At 39.5% G+C, this 19483-nt stretch overlaps 1 protein-coding gene across 1 annotated transcript in view; it reads left to right on the top strand.

Annotated features, from left to right (window-relative positions):
• Nucleotides 1-19483, top strand: part of NCKAP5 (NCK associated protein 5) — an 824899-nt gene that overhangs the window by 381557 nt on the left and 423859 nt on the right. The window contains exon 5 of the mRNA XM_045868505.3: nucleotides 14463-14596. Within this exon, the coding sequence (XP_045724461.3) occupies nucleotides 14463-14596 (134 nt within the window). The remainder of the gene's footprint in view (nucleotides 1-14462; nucleotides 14597-19483) is intronic.

Here is a 19483-nt window from a genome sequence, read left to right as displayed (position 1 = left end):
CTGGGATCGAGCCCCGCATCGGGCTCCCTGCTCAGCGGGGAGCCTGCTTCTCCCTCTCTGCTGCTCCCCCTGCTTGTGCTCTATCCCTCTCTCTCTCAGATAAATAATAAAATCTTAAAAAAAATTTAAAAAAAAGTAAATTATATTAGATGATATAAAGTATACAATTCCAGTTACCCATGTCTTATTTTTATTTGGGACTTTCAAGTTTTTGTAGTGCTTTACCATACATTATTTTGCTCATTCCTCACAGTGATCCTATAAAATTGGCTTGGGCAGTTTTACTCTCCCTGATATACAGAGGAAACTAGCTTGAAACAGTTAAGTTTTAAGTAGCTTGTCCAAAACCACTTGAGTAACAAATGCAATCTAAACTAGAAGCTGGTAGCATTCATCATTCTCTGTTTAAATATTTTCCCATTCTGTTATTTAGACTCTTAATTCACTTCTTTCTCCACACAGTGGTCAGAGATCTTTGCAAAATCTTTACCAGATCCTATCACTCACTTGATTAAACCTCTGCATTGAGTTACTGTTTTACTCAGGATGTAATCGTACATCCTTAATATGACCTTCATGCTCTCCATTGCCTGTGCCTTGTTCTGTCTACCTGTATCATATGCCACTCCCATTTCCTTGTTCACCAGGCTCCAGGGACCCTGGGCTGCTCTTCTTTCTTCCCATGTGTGACTCAGGACCTTCCTATTTGCTAATCCCTCCACCTAGAGTGCTGGTCCCTTCTCTTCACCTGGTGACTCCTAGTCATCACAGAGATCTCATTTTAAATGTTAATTCCTCAGTGAAGCCTTCCCTTAAATGACCAAACAAAAATTAGTTCCTCTTGCTGTCATCTTTCCAGCAAACCCTTAATGATCCATCCATTTATACTGATACATTTATCTGTGTGATAATTCATTTAGCACCTGCCCTCTTCACTGTGTGTAAGTTGGCTACTGTCAGGAACCATGTCTATTTGACTCCTTGCTGGTCTCCTGCTCTGGTCCAGTGTCTGGCACATAGTAGCTGCTCAGTTAAACATTTGTGGTCTGAGTGGAATGAATAAATCCACGTGGGTATGTACATAGCTCTTTTTCCAAGCTCTTTTTTTAAATATATATATTTACTGGAATATATAGGTTTTTCTCTATATCCTGGGAGCATGCAGATAAAAATGGCTTTTTGATACTTGAAACAATTTAAGCAAGTCTTAGAAAATTATCAGGAGAGAATTTTAAGAAAATGAAATGGATTACCTAGGGAAATTGTGGAGTTTCCTTCCCCAGAGGTTTAATCCGAGGATAGTAATTAAGTTTGAGGAAGTTTAAGGTCTGTGTTAAGGCTCTGACATAGAGACAAGATCATTTGGTAGAACAATGACTTGGACATAATATACCTTTCTTTTTTTCGTTTGTGTGTTTGATTCTTTGTCAAAGGCCCAACTCTGTGCTTGTGCCCAAATAGGAAACAGACTTGGAAACTTGACTCTCAATTCAGATTTCTTTTTCTCCACTGTGATGTACAGTCCACTCTACTATAATGCAACCTCTCTGCATTCCTAAAAATCATTGCACAGGGCTTGTGGGAAAAATGGAAGTAGGGACATGAGACTCAGAAACTTGATCAGTGACACATTAAAAAAAACAACAACCCAGGAACCTAGTAAAAATGCCAGCTAAGTTTTACTTGTGTTAAATGGTTAAGAAATACATAAATAATACAATAAATATGGCACTTCACCTTGAAAAAGACAGGCAGTTGGCTTGTGGAAGGGGTCATTGGAAGGGCTACGGCTTGTGAATTATTGTCAAGTGGCAAAAGGAAGGCTGCCTGAAATCAGAGGGCAAGTTGTGCCACCAGGTGTGGGTGGGGTGGCTCTTAACAGGCACACTAACTGAGGGCACTGGCTCATCCATCTTAAATCTGTGTGATTTGTGTATTTCTATGCTAGGTTCAGCGGGGTGTAGTTTTCTGTGTTCACTTTGTGTTTCTCATGAATGAAATCAGGCATAAGCAAGTGTGAGATTTGGGTCACGCTCAAATTGGCCCCTAACACAGCCATTGCCTTAAAACAAATTTATGCTCTTAAAATAAGTGTTAGGAGGCAGTCCAGATGGTGAAGCAGAAATATGCTAAATTCACCTCCTCCGAAAGACACAATAAATCTACAACTGTATATGGGAAACTTCTCTCTGTACATTCACTGCACATCTCCTTGTCCTCAGATGAGAAAAGGACTGCATTCAGGAGGGTCAGAGGAGCTGAGATGAGGTCTCACCACAAACCCACCCCCAGCTCAGTGACCCGCAGTTGGGAGGGAACTCAAAAATCCAGAGCTTCTCCTTGAGGAGTGAAGGGTTTGTAGATTATATCAGTCACTCTAACTCTTAAGACCAATATTTGAGATGAGCCACCAACACATCTGCTTTGAAGACTCCCAGGGCTTGTATCCATGAGACCCAAAGGGCTGTAGTGAGCTGAGAAATAGCTCTTAAAAGGCTCAAATGCAGACTTGCTCACCCCAGGGCCCAGCTCAGAAGTAGCAGTTTGGAAAGCACCCAGACTATGAAGAAGATTCATTTGCTAATCTTGAAGCATCCATTGGAGGGGTGGGTGCCTTTTGGCATTCTCTCCAGGGATGGAGGCACTGACAGATGCCATCCATCCTTGTTCTCTCCCTCTGCCTCACTAAAGCCTGGGCTACCATCTTTTTCCTTCTTTTTCCTTTGGAAGATGCCATCTTCATGCCCTCCCTCTGCCAGGTTCCAGAGGCATTATTTCCCAGAGGAGAGCTCTTACATATTTCTGGTGCCCTGGCTTATTTACATCTGATACCCCAGTTTTTGTGGCTGCCACCAGGGGACCCACTGAGCTCATGGATCTCGAGGCTGAAGTGGCTTGTGTTCCTGGATACAGTGGGAAACTATTGGAAAGAGAGTTCTTGACAGACTGCCATTCCCAGGACAGTGTACAGATAGCAGGTTGAAAACACCAGTTCACTTTGTGAGTAGGTATATTTCCGTGTTCAGGAGCTTTAGTCTAAGGGATAGATTCCTGGTCTGCCACACTCCTAGAGGCCTATTGAAGTGCTCTCAGGGCTTAAGTCCCCAGTCAGGGTAATGTGCCCAAGGGAGGGGGATGCTTAGGGTTAGAAGAGAATAAAACTGGGACTGGAATACTGGGAAATGTTAACTGGTGAAGACTGGAAACAGGAAGAGGAACCAGGCAATGAAGCTGGAGAAGAGCCAAAAAGAATTCATTATCTTGCTTCAAAAAGAATAAAATACTTAGGAATAAATTTAACCAAGGAGGTAGAAGACCTGGATATCAAAAACTACTAGACATTAATGAAAGAAATTTAAGAAGACACAAATAAATGGAAAGATATTCCATGCTTATGGACTGGAATAATTAATACTGTTAAAATGTCCATACTACCCAAAGCAATATATAGATTCAGTGCAGTCCCTATCAAAATTCCATTGACATTTTTTACAGAAATAGAAAAAAAATCCTAAAATGTGTATGGAATCACAAAAGATCTCTAAAAGCCAAAGATATCTTGAGAAAGAACAAAGAAGGAGGCATCATGCTCCCTGATTTCAAACTGTATTACAAAGCTATCATAATCAAAACAGTACTTTATTGGCATAAAAAACAAACAAAAATCAATGAAACAGAATAGAGAGCCTAGAAATAAACCCACGATTAATATAGTCATTTAATTTATGACAAAGGAGGCAAGAATACACAATATGGAAAGGACAGTCTCTTCAATAAATGTTGTTGGGAACACTGTACAGCCACATGCAAAAGAATCAAACTAGACCACTATCTTATACCACAGACAAAAATCAACTCAAAATGGATTCAAAACTTGAATGCAAGACCTGAAACTATAAACCCCTGGAAGGAAAACTGGGCAGTAATATACTTGACATTGGTCTTGGTGATGATTTTTTGGACCTGACTCCAAAAACAAAAGTAAACAAGTGAGATCAAACTGAAATCAACTTCTGCATAGCAAAGGAAATCATCAACAAAATGAAAAGGCCATGCATTGAATGTTAGAACAATATGATTTACAAATCATATATCTAATCAGGGGTTAATATTCAAAATATATACAGAACTACAATACAACAGCCAAAAACAAAAACAAAAAACAAAAAACAAAGCAATCTGATTTTAAAATTGGCAGAAGATCTGAATAGACATTTTTCTAAAGGAGACAGGTGGCCAATAGATGCATGAAAAAATGTTCAATATGACCAATCATCAGGGAAATGGAAATCAAAACCACAAAGATGTATTACCTCATACCTGTTAGAATGACCTTTATCCAAAAAAAAAAAAAGAAAGAAAGAAAGAAGTGTTGGTGAGGATATCAAGAAAAGGGAATCCTTGTGCACAGTTGGTGGGGATATGAATTGGTGCATCCACTATGGAAAACTGTATGGAAGGTCCTGAAAAAATTAAAAATAGAAGTATCATATGATCCAGCAATCCTACTTCTGGGTATTTATCTGAAGAAAATGAAAACATTACCTCAAAAAATATATATATGCACCCCATGTTTATTGCAGCATTATTTACAATAGCCAAGATATGGAAACAACCTAAGTGTCCTGAATGGATGGATGGATGGATGGATGAAGAAGTTGTGGTAGGTATACAAACGCGCGCGTGTGCACACACACACACACACACTCATATACAATGGAATACTACTCGGCCACATAAAAGAATGGATTCTTGCCATTTGCAACAACATGGATAGTTCTTGAGGGCACTAAGCTAAGTAAAATAAGTCAGGCACAGGAAGACAAATGCCATATGCTCTGACTTATATATGGAATGTGAAAACAAAACAAACAAACAATAGCAATAACAAAAACCAAACTCAGAGATTAAGAGAACAGATTGGTGGTTATCAGAGGTTGAGGAGCAGTGGGGAGTGGGCAAAAGGGGTAAAGGGGGTCAAAAATTACAAACAGTCATAAAATAAGTCATGAGGGTATAATGTACAGTGTGGTGACTATAGTTAATAATACTGTATTGCATATTTGAAAGTTGCTAAGTCAGTTAATCTTAGATGGTCTCATCACAAGGGAATAAAAAAAGAACTTTGTAATTATGTATTATGATAGATGATAACTAGGCTTCTTGTGATTATATTTGCATTTGTGTATACAAATATTGAATCATTATGTTGTACATCTGAAACTATTATATGTCAAATATAAAAATAAAGAAAGGACAGAAAGATTACAAAACAAATGTTAGAGCAGAACTGACTATCCTAAGAAGAAAAAAAAAGATGGGGGTGGGGGATGGGACTTGGGGTCAGAAGAACTTTGTTCTGGTCCCAAAGGTGTCATTTCTAACAGTGAAACCCTGAGCAAATGCCTTCCCTCTCTTTATACCATCTTCTTTATCTTTAAATGATGTTGATAACAACCAACTTTGCCAAGTTGTCCTGAGGGCAAACATTCTGTAAACTTGAAGTGCTCTCCAACTCAAGATTTTTCACATAGAACTTATTTCAGAGGTAGAGATATCAACTAAAGACGCACAAATGGTTGGAAGTTCACCCACTCAGAAACAGCTTTTGTTGAGAAAACTATGCAAACCCTCCTTTTGAATGAGAGTAAATGCCCGTGACTCAAAAAGGAAGGGGTACTGTATGGCTGGTGAAGTGTCCTGTTAATAGGTGCCTCACATCATGTAGACTTAGCCCAGGCGCCAGTGTTTGTGTTCCTCGTGTAGCAGCTTGGGGACAATGGAAGGAGAAGCCAATGAGAAGGAGAAAAGGTGAACTTGCTAAATGAAACTGGGAGAAATACAAATGTGGTCCCCAGTGAGTTTAGAAAAACACTCTCAGAGCTTTCTTAAGATGGCCTCTTAAAGCAAACCCAGCCAGGGATTCAATGGAAAGAGATGGTCACAGAAATTTGGCCTCATCAGGTCTACAACCCAGATTTCTGTGACATTGCTTTTTACTTACTGCTCTTCAGTGCCCAGCAGCACTGTATAAATAACACTCAACTCTTCTGCATCTCTCACTCCCTTTCACTCTCCATGCTATAAAAGATAGAGAGCAAACCTGGGGGAAAAAATCAAAATTACTTTGGGGACAAATTGGTTTATCTCTAGGATATAGCTATTACAAAAAAAAAAAAAAAATCTGGCCAATCCATTGATACATTCTTTTGTTACTTTTATCCATGTTTTATAATTTGAGTAAAAAAATTTTTTCCCTACATTTGGAAAATAGATATGGCTTATTGTCAAGCTTTGATGGTTTAATTGAAATACACAGCATTTAAAGGGAATATATTTTAGTAAACAACTTTTGCCTCATTAGTCTTTGAATTCCCTGGAACTTTCTCTGTGTTGTAAGGGTATCATTTTATTTGTATTTGAAAAGGCATTAACAAATTGAACAGAAAAGTTTATTCATATGGAAAATGTGCTCCCTTATTAGATTTTGGGGAATTCTTCAATATGACAGTGAGCGAATCTATGTGACATTCTTCACATGTGAAGGAAAAATGGATGCTATCTTCTCTGCAAAACTTCATTTTCTTCATACACTGTGCTTTTTAACTATTTAACATACACCATTTGTTTTGCTTGTTTTGGGAATCAAAGCACAGTCTTCCAAATTCTATAATAAAGGTGATTTACCCATGTTCCTTCTAGTCCAATGAGTTTATACAGAGATGAGTGTTGATTATGTGTAATAGTGGAGTAGATTTTATTTTTATCTTTTTATTGTAAAATATATGTAATAAGATCTAAATAATGAAATAAATAATTAAAAATGAAATAATAAAATATATGTGATATAAAATTTGCCATTCTATTTCTACAAAAAATTGACTTCGGTTAGCATGTTTCTCCTTCAAAACCATGTTTTTCTTCTTTTCCAAAGCTGCTGAAACATGACAGAATAAAGATTTTATTTTGATTTTTCTTTTTCTGAATCTTATAGAAGTAACTGATTGTGTGGGGGTGAAAAATGGAAACCAAAGAGTTTGGGACAGAAGCTACAGGCCTGACTTAACTAAAGGCCAGCTCCAGAATCAATAAGCAAATATATGTCCAGTATGTTAAATACAGAAAAATACATATACACATTAGACATAGTTCTAATCTCAAATAGATGTTTATGTAGGTGAAGAATCATAATAAATGCACTTGAAAAAATTATAATAGAAGAAAGTAAGTACATGTGTATAGGGTGGCAAAGAACATAGGTCTGTGGAAATCAAGGAAGGAAGAGAATAATGAAATGATGTGGGGTAAGTTCTAGAGAGATGGTTCAAGCCTGGCAGCATCTCTAGGCTTTAAGTAGACCTCAGAGGGCTTGTTAAGTAGGAGGAAGAGCATGGTCAAGGGTGCATAGGCAGGGGAATAAGTATTTTTAGAGGATCTTGATTTATTTCCAAATTATGGTCTACTGTTTCCTTCAAAATTCTCAGGAGAACTATTCCCCCATGAGTTAGAGGTGAAGAAAATCCATCTTTCCTATCACTTCTGGTGAATATGCCCCATGAAGTGGATAGCATTCCATCCTGGGTAATCCATGGTTCAGAGTCATCATGCAGTCTGCAGTCTTTGCTTCCCTCTTCCTGTGTAAGAATGTGGGTCCCTCCTAGTCAGGTAATGAGTTGTTCTTTGGTTTTCATCATAGAATATCTATTCTGCATGCAAAGTGCTCACATTAGTAGCAACAATATCCTAAATAGCATGACATGCTAAAAAAAAAAAAAAAAAAAAGCAGCAGCAACAAAACAAAAACAAAACAGAAAGACATCAGCATGGATGAGTTAGTAATGTCAGGAGGATTCAAGTTTGCACACTTCTAACTGGTTCCAGGAATGAGTTTTTGCTGAACCATCTATTCTGGGTTGTCCAGTCCTTCTTTGAAACACTGATTCCCATTTGTGAATGGGTTAGTTTTCTGCGATAATATATAAAGTGAGTGGTTTAGCCTATCTTTATCTGTGAAAAACTAACTGGACAAATAAAAACAAAATATTTAACCGTATTCTCATCAGCTCCATGGCCTAATTAATTTGAAATTACAGGCCCTTGTACAAAAATCACTTATGTTCCTTTAAAAGCATAGACCAGGAGGACTAGGAAAGATGGAGGAGGAGTAGGGGACCCTATTTCAACTGGTCCCCGGAATTGAGCTGGATATCTACCAGACCACTCTGAGTACCCACAAAACCAGCCTGAGATGTAAGAAGATCTGGATCTCTACAAACAGAATATCGCAGGCAGTTGGTTTTGAGCTACGAAGCGGGGAGTCCTGATTTTAGAGGATAAATGGCAGCGGGAGGGTGCCTGGCCATGGGGATCCTACACCACTGGTGAGCGACAGCCTCGTGCACTGGGGACGGGGCACAGACTCACCGGTAGTGGCAGGGAAAAGACTTTAGGGCAGCCCCCGGGGCAGGAACCCGGAGTGGTGGGGTCATACGTGTGAACTGGGAGCGGCTGGCAATTTTAGAAGCACAAAGGGCAGAGACGTGCTCTGACCTGGAGACAGGACTGGGGGCACTGTGGAGGGGCGCACAACCCAGGACGCTGCAGTTTATAGCAGCACAGACAGAAATGGAGACAGTGTGGCCTGGAGAGCTAGCTGAAGAACAGACTGTGGTCTCTCTGCTCTGAGGCAGAGGGTTGGAAACAGTCTCTTCTGCTCTGACTCGTGAAAGAGACATGGAAAGTCTCCAGGGAAAGCCACCAGAGAACAAAAGCCCCCAAAACTGATTCCCGCTGAGCCCATCCCCCGCCACAGGGGTGCAGGGCAACTCCGCCCAAACAGGGTTGCCTGAGTAACAGCGCGGCAGGCCCCTCCCCCAGAAGACAGGCTGGGAAAACAAGAGGCCAGCTAGCCTAAGGTCCCAAGAAAACAAGTGCATCTTGCTTGGTTTCTGGTCAATAATTTGGACTCTATACATTCCCTCAAACACCCATTAACAGAATGACTAGGAGGAGGAGCCCCCAAAATAGAAAAGACTCAGGGATTATGACTTACGCTGCAGATTTACAAATGGATGCAGATATAACCAAGATGTCGGAGATGGAATTCAGGCTAGCAATTGTGAAGACAATGGCTAGACTGGAGAAGTCAATTAATGGCAACATAGAGTCTCTAAGGGCAGAAATGAAAGCTGAATTGGCAGAACTTAAAAATGCTATCAATGAGATTTAATCCAATCTAGATAATCTAACAGCTAGGGTAACTGAGGCAGAAGAGCGAATAAGCGACCTGGAAGACAATAAAATAGATAAAAAGGGAAAAGAGGAGGCCAGGGAAAAACAACTCAATCCCTGAAAATAGAATCAGAGAAATAAGTGACACCATGAAGCATTCCAATGTCAGAGTAATTGGAATCCCAGAGGGAGTGGAGAGAGAGAGAGGACTAGAAGATGTATTTGGGCAAATCGTAGCTGAGAACTTCCTAATCTGGGGAATGAAACAAACATATGAATCCTAGAGGCAGAGAGGACCCCTCCCAAGATCAAGGAAAACAGGCCAACGCCCTGGCATGTAATAGTAAAACTTGCAAATCTTAGAACCAAGGAAACCATCTTCAGGGCAGTTAGGGGGAAGAGATTCCTTACATACAGAGGGAGGAACATCAGAATAACGTCAGACCTATCCACAGAGACCTGGCAAGCCAGAAAGGCCTGGCAAGACATATGCAGGGTACTAAATGAGAAGAACATGCAGCCAAGAATACTTTATCTGGCAAGGCTTTCATTTAGAATGGATGGAGAGATGCAGAGCTTCTAAGACTGGCAGAAACTGAAAGAATATGTGACCACTAAGCCGGCCCTGCAAGAAATATTAAGGGGGGTTCTATAAAAGGAGAAAGACCCCAAGAGTGATCTACAACAGAAATTTACAGAGACAGTCTATAAAAACAGTGTCTTCACAGGCAACATGATGACAATTAATTCATATCTTTCAATAGTCACTCTCAACGTGAATGGCCTAAATGCTCCCATAAAATGGCACAGGGTTGCAGATTGGATAAAAAGACAGGACCCCTCCATATGCTGCCTACAGGAGACTCATTTTGAACCTAAAGATACATCCAGACTGAAAGTGAAGGGATGGAGATCTATCTTCCATGCCAGCGGACCTCAAAAGAAAGCTGGGGTAGCAATTCTTATGTCAGACAAATTAGATTTTAAAATAAGTCTGTAATTAGAGACACAGAAGGACACTATATCATTCTTAAAGGGTCTATCCAACAAGAAGATCTAACAATTGTAAATATCTATTCCCCCAACATGGGAGCAGCCATCTACCTAAGCCAACCGTTAACCAAAATAAAGAGACATATTGATAACAATATGTTAATTGTAGGAGACCTCAATACTCCACTCTCAGCAATGGACAGATCATCTAAGCAGAAAATCAACAAGGAAACAAGAGCTTTGAATGATACATTGGACCAGATGGACCTCATAGATATTTACAGAACATTCCACCCTAAAACAACAGAATACTCATTCTTCTTGAGCGCACATGGAACTTTCTCCAGAATAGACCACATACTGGGTCACAAATCAGGTCTCAACCGATACCAAAAGATTGAGATTATTCCCTTCATATTCTCAGACCACAATGCTTTAAAACTAGAACTCACTCACAAGAAAAAATTTGGCAGAAATTCAAACACTTGGAAGCTAAAGACCACTCTGCTCAAGAATGTTTGGGTCAACCAGGAAATCAAGGAAGAACTTAAACAATTCATGGAAATCAATGAGAATGAAAACAAATCGGTCCAAAACCTATGGGATACTGCAAAGGCGGTCCTAAGGGGGAAATACATAGCCATCTAAGCCGCACTCAAAAAAATAGAAAAATCCCGAATTCACCAACTAACTCTATACCTTAAAGAACTAGAGAAAAAGCAACAGACGATGCCTAAGCCATGCATTAGAAGAGAAATAATTAAAATTAAAATAGAGATTAATGAATTAGAAACCAGAAACACAGTAGATCAGATCAACGAAACTAGAAGTTGGTTCTTTGAAAGAATTAATAAGATCGATAAACCACTGGCCAGACTTATCCAAAAGAAAAGAGAAAGGACCCAAATTAATAAAATTATGAATGAAAGGGGAGAGATCATGACTAACACCAAGGAAATAGAAACAATTATTAGAAATTATTATCAACAACTATATGCCAATAAACTGAGCAATCTGGATGAAATGGAGGCCTTCCTGGAAACCTATAAGCTGCCAAGACTGAAAGAGGAAGAAATTGACAACCTGAATAGGCCAATAACCAGTAATGAGAGTGAAGCAATGATCAAAAACCTCCCAAAAAACAAGAGTCCAGGGCCTGATGGATTCCCTGGGGAATTCTACCAAACATTCAAAGAAGAAATAATACCTATTCTACTGAAGCTGTTTCAAAAAATAGAAACAGAAGGAAAACTTCCAAGCTCATTCTGTGAGGCCAGCATTACCTTAATCCCCAAACTAGGCAAAGACCCCATCAAAAAGGAGAATTTCAGACCGATATCCCTGATGAATATGGATTCCAAAATCCTCAACAAAATCCTAGCTAATACGATCCAACAATACATTAAAAGGATCAACCACCATGACCAAGTGGGATTTATCCCCAGGATGCAGGGGTGGTTCAATATTCACAAATCAATCAACGTGATAGAACACATTAATAAGAGGAGGGAGAAGAACTATATGGTCCTCTCAATTGATGCAGAAAAAGCATTTGACAAAATACAACATCCTTTCCTGATTAAAACTCTCCAGAGTATAGGGATAGAGGGAACATTCCTCAAGTTCATAAAATCCATCTATGAAAAGCCCACAACGAATATCATCCTCAGTGGGGAAAAGCTGAGAGCCTTTCCCTTAAGATCAGGAACATATTAAGGATGCCCACTCTTGCCACTATCGTTCAACATAGTACTAGAAGTCCTAGCAACAGCAATCAGACAACAAAAAGAAATAAAAGGTATTCAAATTGGCAAAGAAGAAGTCAAACTCTCTCTTTTGGCAGACGACATGATACTTTATGTGGAAAACCCAAAAGACTCCACCCCCAAATTACTAGAACTCATACAGCAATTCAGTAATGTGGTAGGATACAAAAGCAATTATACAGAAATCAGTTGTTTTCTTATACACTAACAATGCAACTGTAGAAAGAGAAATAAGAGAATCGATTCCATTTACAATAGCACCCAAAACCGTAAGATACCTTGGAATAAACCTAACCAAAGAGGGGTAAAGGATCTATACTCTAGGAACTACAGAACACTCATGAAAGAAATTGAAGAAGACACAAAAAGGTGGAAAAATATTCCATGCTCATGGATCGGAAGAATAAACATTGTTAAAATGTCTATGCTACCCAGAGCAATCTATACCTTCAATGCCATCCCGATCAAAATTCCAATGATGTTTTTCAAAGTGCTGGAACAAACAATCCTAAAATTTGTATGGAATCAGAAAAGACCCCGAATCGCCAAGGAAATATTGAAAAAGAAAAACAAAGCTGGGGGCATCATGTTGCCCGATTTCAAGCTATATTACAAAGCTGTGATCACCAAGACAGCATGGTACTGGCACAAAAACAGACATATAGACCAATGGAACAGAATAGAGAACCCAGGTACGGACCCTCAACTCTATGGTCAAATAATCTTTGACAAAGCAGGAAAAAACATGCAATGGAAAAAAAAGACAGCCTCTTCAATAAATGGTGCTGGGAAAATTGGACAGCCACATGCAGAAGAATGAAACTCGACCATTCTCTAACACCATTCACAAAGATAAACTCAAAGTGGATGAAAGACCTCAATGTGAGACAGGAATCCATCAAAATCCTAGAGGAGAACATAGGCAGTAAGCTCTTTGACATCGCCCACAGCAACTTCTTTCAAGATACATCTCCAAAAGCTAGTGAAACAAAAGCAAAAATGAACTTTTGGGACTTCATCAAGATTAAAAGCTTCTGCACAGCAAAGGAAACAGTCAACAAAACAAAGAGGCAACCCACAGAATGGGAGAAGATATTTGCAAATGACACTACAGATAAAGGGCTGGTATCCAAGATCTATAAAGAACTTCTCAAACTCAACCCCCCAAAAACAAATAATCAAGTCAAAAATTGGGCAGAAGAAGACATACAAGTGGCTAACAGACACATGAAAAAATGTTCATCATCATTAGCCATCAGGGAAATTCAAATCAAAACCACATTGAGATACCACCTTACACCAGTTAGAATGGCAAAAATGGACAGGGAAAGAAACAACAAATGTTGGAGAGGTTGTGGAGAAAGGGGAACCCTCTTACACTTTGGTAGGAATGCAAGTTGGTACAGCCACTTTGGAAACAGTGTGGAGGTTCCTCAAAAATTTAAAAATAGAGTTACCCTATGACCCAGCAATTGCACTTCTGGGTATTTACCCCAAAGACACAGATGTAGTGAAAAGAAGGGCCCTATGCACCCCAATGTTCATAGCAGCAATGTCCGCAATAGCCAAACTGTGGAAAGAGCCGAGATGCCCTTCCGACGAGTGGATAAAGAAGATGTGGTCCATATATACAATGGAATATCACTCAGCCATCAGAAAGGATGAGTACCCAACTTTTACATCAACATGGATGGGACTGGAGGAGATTATGCTAAGTGAAATAAGTCAGGCAGAGAAAGTCAATTATCATATGGTTTCACTTATTTGTGGAACATAAGGAATAGCATGGAGGACACTAGGAGAAGGAAGGGAAAAATGAGGGTGGGGGGGAATTGGAGGGAGAGATGAACCATGACAAACAGGGTTTTAGAGGGGAGGGGGGAGGGGGATTGTTTAGCCCGGTGATGGGTATTAAGGAGGGCACATACTGCATGGAGTACTGGGTGTTATACGAAAACAATGGATTGTGGATCACCTCATCAAAAACTAATGATGTATTGTACGGTGACTAACATAACATAATAAAATTTAAAAAAATAAAAAAAATAAAAGCATAGACCAGAGATTGAAGAGATGAAATAATTCTGAACAGGCACTAATGATCTCACTCATCATTACTCAAATTATAATACATTTGGTAGTATTACTGGGTCATAGATCTTCATATCTGCACAAGAAGCCACCTGGTTTAGTGAAAATTATTCAAGCATTAGAGACATCAGCTAGGATTGAAAACTGTTACCTTCTGGTTTTTATGACAAATTACTCAGATGCTTCTGATCCTTAGTTTTCTTGTCTGTAATAAGAGGTTAATAATAGAACCTACTTCATGGGGTTGTAATGAGGATGAAATTAACTTATATATAAAGTCCAAGTTAGCACTTAGTAACTGACAGCTCTTACTAATTATTTTTTTCTCATAGTAATTAAGAAACACCACCTTAAAAGTCATTCCCTTTGTGCGTTTCATAGCAAGAGAAGCTGATGCATGAATTGGAAGAGGAGAGACACTTACGTCTTCAGAGTGAGAAGCGGTTGCAGGAGGTGACACTGGAGTCTGAGTGCAACAGAATTCAGATGCGTGGCCTCCAACAGCAGTTCTCCAGGTATCGTTCTGAACTGAGTTTCTTGCTTCAGGCGGGACATCTCTTCCTGCACCAGTAGCCCCTGTGCTTGAATTTCCATTGTGAAAACTTTTGTTGAATTTGAGGAGCTAATTTACCTATAGCTTAGACCTTCTCCTCTGGCCACGCCCTGATATGGCATGTGGGCCAATTTGTTGAAACTTGCTATTTGAACCTCGCATAGTCTTGGCTTTATTGGATCTGGTTGTCTTTTCTTCCCTGATGGGTTTCCAAGGGATTTTTCTGGGAAGATGTGGTGGCTGTGTGGCCTATAGGGATGTCCGGTGAAAGGCCAGCCAGGAGGATGAAATTTTACCGGTCATCATAATTCTTTTTTAAGGAAGACAGAGAATGTGAATCTAATCATTCAGTAAGCTCTTACTCAGTACTTAAAGGAAACATTTACCAATAGTTAAAAAAAAAATCAAAATCAATGAGTTTCTTTCCTTTAAAAAGACCAAACTTGAATTTGAAAGGAGCATTCTGAAAAGTAGCTCTTAGATTTAATTCCCACACAGAATCTTTCAGCTTCCAGTTACAGTTACTGTGGGGCCAGGTGAAGGTTCAGCCTATTATTTACAAGCTATTTAGTTCCATGTAAAAAAACCCCACAAACTTGTGCTATTCCAGTCCTGGGACCAGATATGGGAACTCTGGGAAGAACGATTTACTTTCATTTCTGTATCTCACTTCACCATTTGAAAAATCAGGAGATTAATTTTTGGGTTCTTTGTTTATTTGTTTTTTTTTCTCCCTCATGAGGCTATCCCAGGCTAAATCAAGTTTGAGAAGTTGCCCTAAAATTTTTCTAAGCAGTCTATGTGGATCTTATGTTTAATTTACCATTGGGATTTGGATGAGATCAATGATGGATAATATGGCTTCCTCATTATGAAACTTTTATAATGATAGCTTAAGTTTTGGATATGCCACAGGGAGAAACCGAAGTTGAGCCTCCAGATGATTTATCTCATTGTGACTAATACCATGAATGCTTGTGACTTTGGTTTAGAGTCTTCTTGGAGGAACAGGGTAGAAAGGATGGATGACCCCCCTGCATTCAGAGTCATAATTTAACACCCTGTTCCACTCTCTGAGCCCATGGTAAATACACAGGTGCTGTAGAAATGCACCACTCAATACTTAAACAAATGCATGTCCCACCCCTCCCAGGCTATTACTTATACAACCTTGTGCTCGATTTTTCATTTGGTTTGATGGTAACTCTCACTTTATGTCTCCCAACTTGAAATAATAGACCTCCCCCACCACTTTGGAAGCAGCTCTAAAACAAACACTGCTTTGTAATGCTTGCCCTTTTAATGATACAGGAGAGGAAGATGTAGATCGCCCTACCCTTGTGCTATCTAATTGAGACGTCTCTGTATTCAAGCTATTGATTTACCGGGTGTGAGACACATGGCACAGTAAATTATTTTCGTATGATGCCAGGTCATCTGCTATAAATCAAATGACACCCATACAGAGTTCAGTTGCATAAGAGTCAAGGCTATGTCCTAGACTGAAAGAGAAGATAATTATATGTAGAACAGATAGTGGTTGGTTTTACATACTGCATTTCCCCTGCTATAATCAGTTTCCTTATGTAAAGCTTCACTGGAACTGAAGAATTCAAGTGCAGTTGTAGCCAGACAGCTAATGTAAATCAGCAAAGGTGGAAGAAAAAGTATATATCACAGATAAGGTAATTACACAAAGGGAGAGAGGGAAATAAACCATTAGAGTCTCTTAATGATAGAGAACAAACTGAGGGTTGATGGAGGGAGGTGGGCGGGAGAGGGGTAGATGGGTGATGAGGGTTAAGGAGGGCACTTTTTATGATGAGCACTTGGTGTTATATGTAAGTGATGAATTACTGAATTCTGCCCCAAAAACCAATATTGCACTGTATGTTTACTAAGTAAAATTTAAATAAAAAATCAAAAAGAAATAAAACAAATGAGCAAGGGGTGGGGGGGGAGAGAGAGAGAGAGGCAAACCAAGAAACAGACTCTTAACTCTAGAGAACAAACTGCTGGTTACCAGAGGGGCAGTGGGTGCGGGGATGGGTGAAATGGGGGATGGGAATAAGGAGCACACTTGTGATGAGCACAGGGTGATGTATGGAAGTGTGGAATCATTGTATTGTAGACTTGAAACTAATATTATTACACTGGCTGCTAACTATACTGGAATTTAAATAAAAACTTTTAAAAGAAGATAATTATGCAATAATTTAAGTAGGCCCGCTACAACATTTTTGATGGCTTTTGGCATTTTAAACTTTGGTTTGTAAGATACTTCTAGTTCTGTTTGTTTAAACAATCCTGTTACTATAATTTAAGTCTTTGTAAAATTCTCCATATTATAGAACATGTGTATAGCTCATCAGCCTCAGACATGGTCCACATCTAAATACTCAAATAATTTCCATATTCCAAATAATTGTATTGAATTTAAAACTTTTATATTCATAATTTTCTCCTTTTCTCTGGGTCAACAAGTTCATTTTGTACATGATGCTCCCTGAGATGTAGGCTTACTTTGAATATTGTTTATGGGACGAGTTTACTTTGAAAAATAATGCTAGTAATCCACCTTTTCAAAGTTTTTGAAGTGGCTTACAATAAAAGGTAGCTTTACAATATGACTAATAAAATGAAAATAGAAAATAAAAGCCACAAAAGGGTAGTGTGGCAAGTAATCGTACTTACACGGCCTGCCGTGTTTTCTGAGATTGAGCATTTGACTTAGTTCTAAGATTTCCTGGCAGACATGATTAAAAGGAAAGTACAAGAGCCTATGTAATTGTTATCTCCTCGACTCAGGGAGAGAAACATTGTCTCTGGTAACAGACTCATACTAGAACACATCCATAAGCCCCTTCAGAGATGTCATTGGAGGATATAATAGTCATCCAAAATTGTGCAGATTAGGATTAATTCACAGAAGTGTTGCTAATTCTGCAAGGTCATTTACGTCTACCAAGTTAAGGGCCTTCTGAATGTCACAGTACATGAAATAGGAATGCTGGTTTCATGTCTAATGATGATGAGTAAGTAGAACTCTAGTGCTTACGGATCTCAAGTCAGGCACTATGCTGCAAGTCCATGGGAGCCTCCAGATGGACACGTGTTGCATGTTTCTGATACCTGTTTGGAACCTGGAGCACAGAGACATGAGATGCTGAGGTGTGGGCGGAGCTGCGAGAAGTATTTTCCTGGTGTACTTGATGGCTTGTCACCATGCAGACATCTAAACGATAGGGAAGGAGATTCTGGAGTCTCAGATTCAGGGATGAGGTGAGGCTTTGGAGGGGAAAGTGGATAATGGAGTTAGAAGCCTGGATAGTCAGGTGTACGTGCGAGATGGAGTTCAGGTGTCAGAATGAGTGCTGCAGGGTAATTAGTCCAAGGCTTGATTTTACGCAGTTTCAGTGAGGTGATACGGCACCAGGCAAACCTGAACATTGTGATTATCTGTGGTGATGAGTAATGGGATCACTTAGGTGATAAAAATCTATAAAAATGTTTGAATGAGTAGTTCTCTTTTTATATCACCACCAAGCCTTCATTTATAATCCCCCCCTTCCTCTTGACCTCTGACTAGGGTGTAATGATGAGCAGTGGTTCAAAATGTGGGCAATAAAAAGAGAGAGACAGAGAGAGATGTGACCAGAGATTACATAATCAGCTCTAAGCTCATAAATCAGAAATGGTCTGCACCGAGGGTGATTCAGGCAGCCATAATAAGCTTGATTCAGACCATTTACAACCTTTCATCTAAATATAGAGAAGAGAAAAGGTACTTCCAAATTAAGCCCTCCCATACATGAAGGAGCATTTCAGTAGGATGGTACTGAGAGTCAGGCAGCAGTACCATTAGGGCTTCTTTGTCTTGATATTTGGTGATATAAATCGAAGATGCTTTCCAGATGTCATAATGGTTGTTTAACCTGTTGTCTGAGTGGTACACATGGCTGGGCATATTGTATGTGGTTATAGCTTTGTGCCCCACCCTTCTTTGATTCTGTAACTGTCTCTACCCTCCCTTTAACTGTTCCTTTGAACTGTGCATGTCTAGCCAGCCAAGGCTAATGATGTGAGTATGGCTGTATCACTGCCTTCCCTCCTATGTAAAGATTAGTGTTGGCACCCCCAACATCATTACCTTGAGTGAATGAGTTTGTACATCAGTTAGTTTCACCTGGACAAGCACTTCAGGAACACTCTCTCCAACCAGGTGGGCTCTGTTGAGGTAGAATAACAATGATTAAGAAGAGGGGCACCTGGGTGGCTCAGTTGGTTAAGCATCTGCCTTCAGCTTAGGTCATGATCCCAGGGGCCTGGGATCAAGTCCCTCATTAGGCTCCCTGCTCAGCAGGGGGCCTGCTTCTCCCTCTGCCTACCACTCCCCCCTGCTTGTGCTTTCTCTCTCTCTCTCTCTGTCAAATAAATAAAATCTTAAAAAAAACAATAATTAAGAAGAACCAGATTTGTGAAGAAATAAGCAATACACGACTACTGATGTAATGCAAACCACGTACAAGTTGCACCTCTATTTGAGTTGGTTCCTTTGGGAACTGTGCTGTCAATGTGTAGATTATTGACAAAAGCTGCTGTTCTTATCAGACAAGCAAACATTTTTATTGTGTGTACAGTAAGATAGAACACAGTATGCGTCCTTAAAAAATGTAGACCCCAGATAGAGAAGACTTATGTGCATATATGAACCAAAAAACCCCCATTTATAGCTTAGCTATAAATTAAAGGAACTTTTGCCCAACTTCAGGACAGTCAGACTTCATATTTGTTAATGGTATGTTATCACGCAAAGGCATAAGTCAAGCCGGATGAAATGAGCACTAAT

This window comes from Mirounga angustirostris, unplaced genomic scaffold, assembly GCF_029215605.1.
Source record: "Mirounga angustirostris isolate CCGP_5_RB_7025 unplaced genomic scaffold, mMirAng1.0.hap1 SCAF_3, whole genome shotgun sequence".
Classification (NCBI taxonomy): Eukaryota; Metazoa; Chordata; class Mammalia; order Carnivora; family Phocidae; genus Mirounga; species Mirounga angustirostris.
The sequence above is the reverse complement of the archived record's forward strand: the minus strand, read 5'-3'. Positions and strand labels throughout refer to the sequence as shown.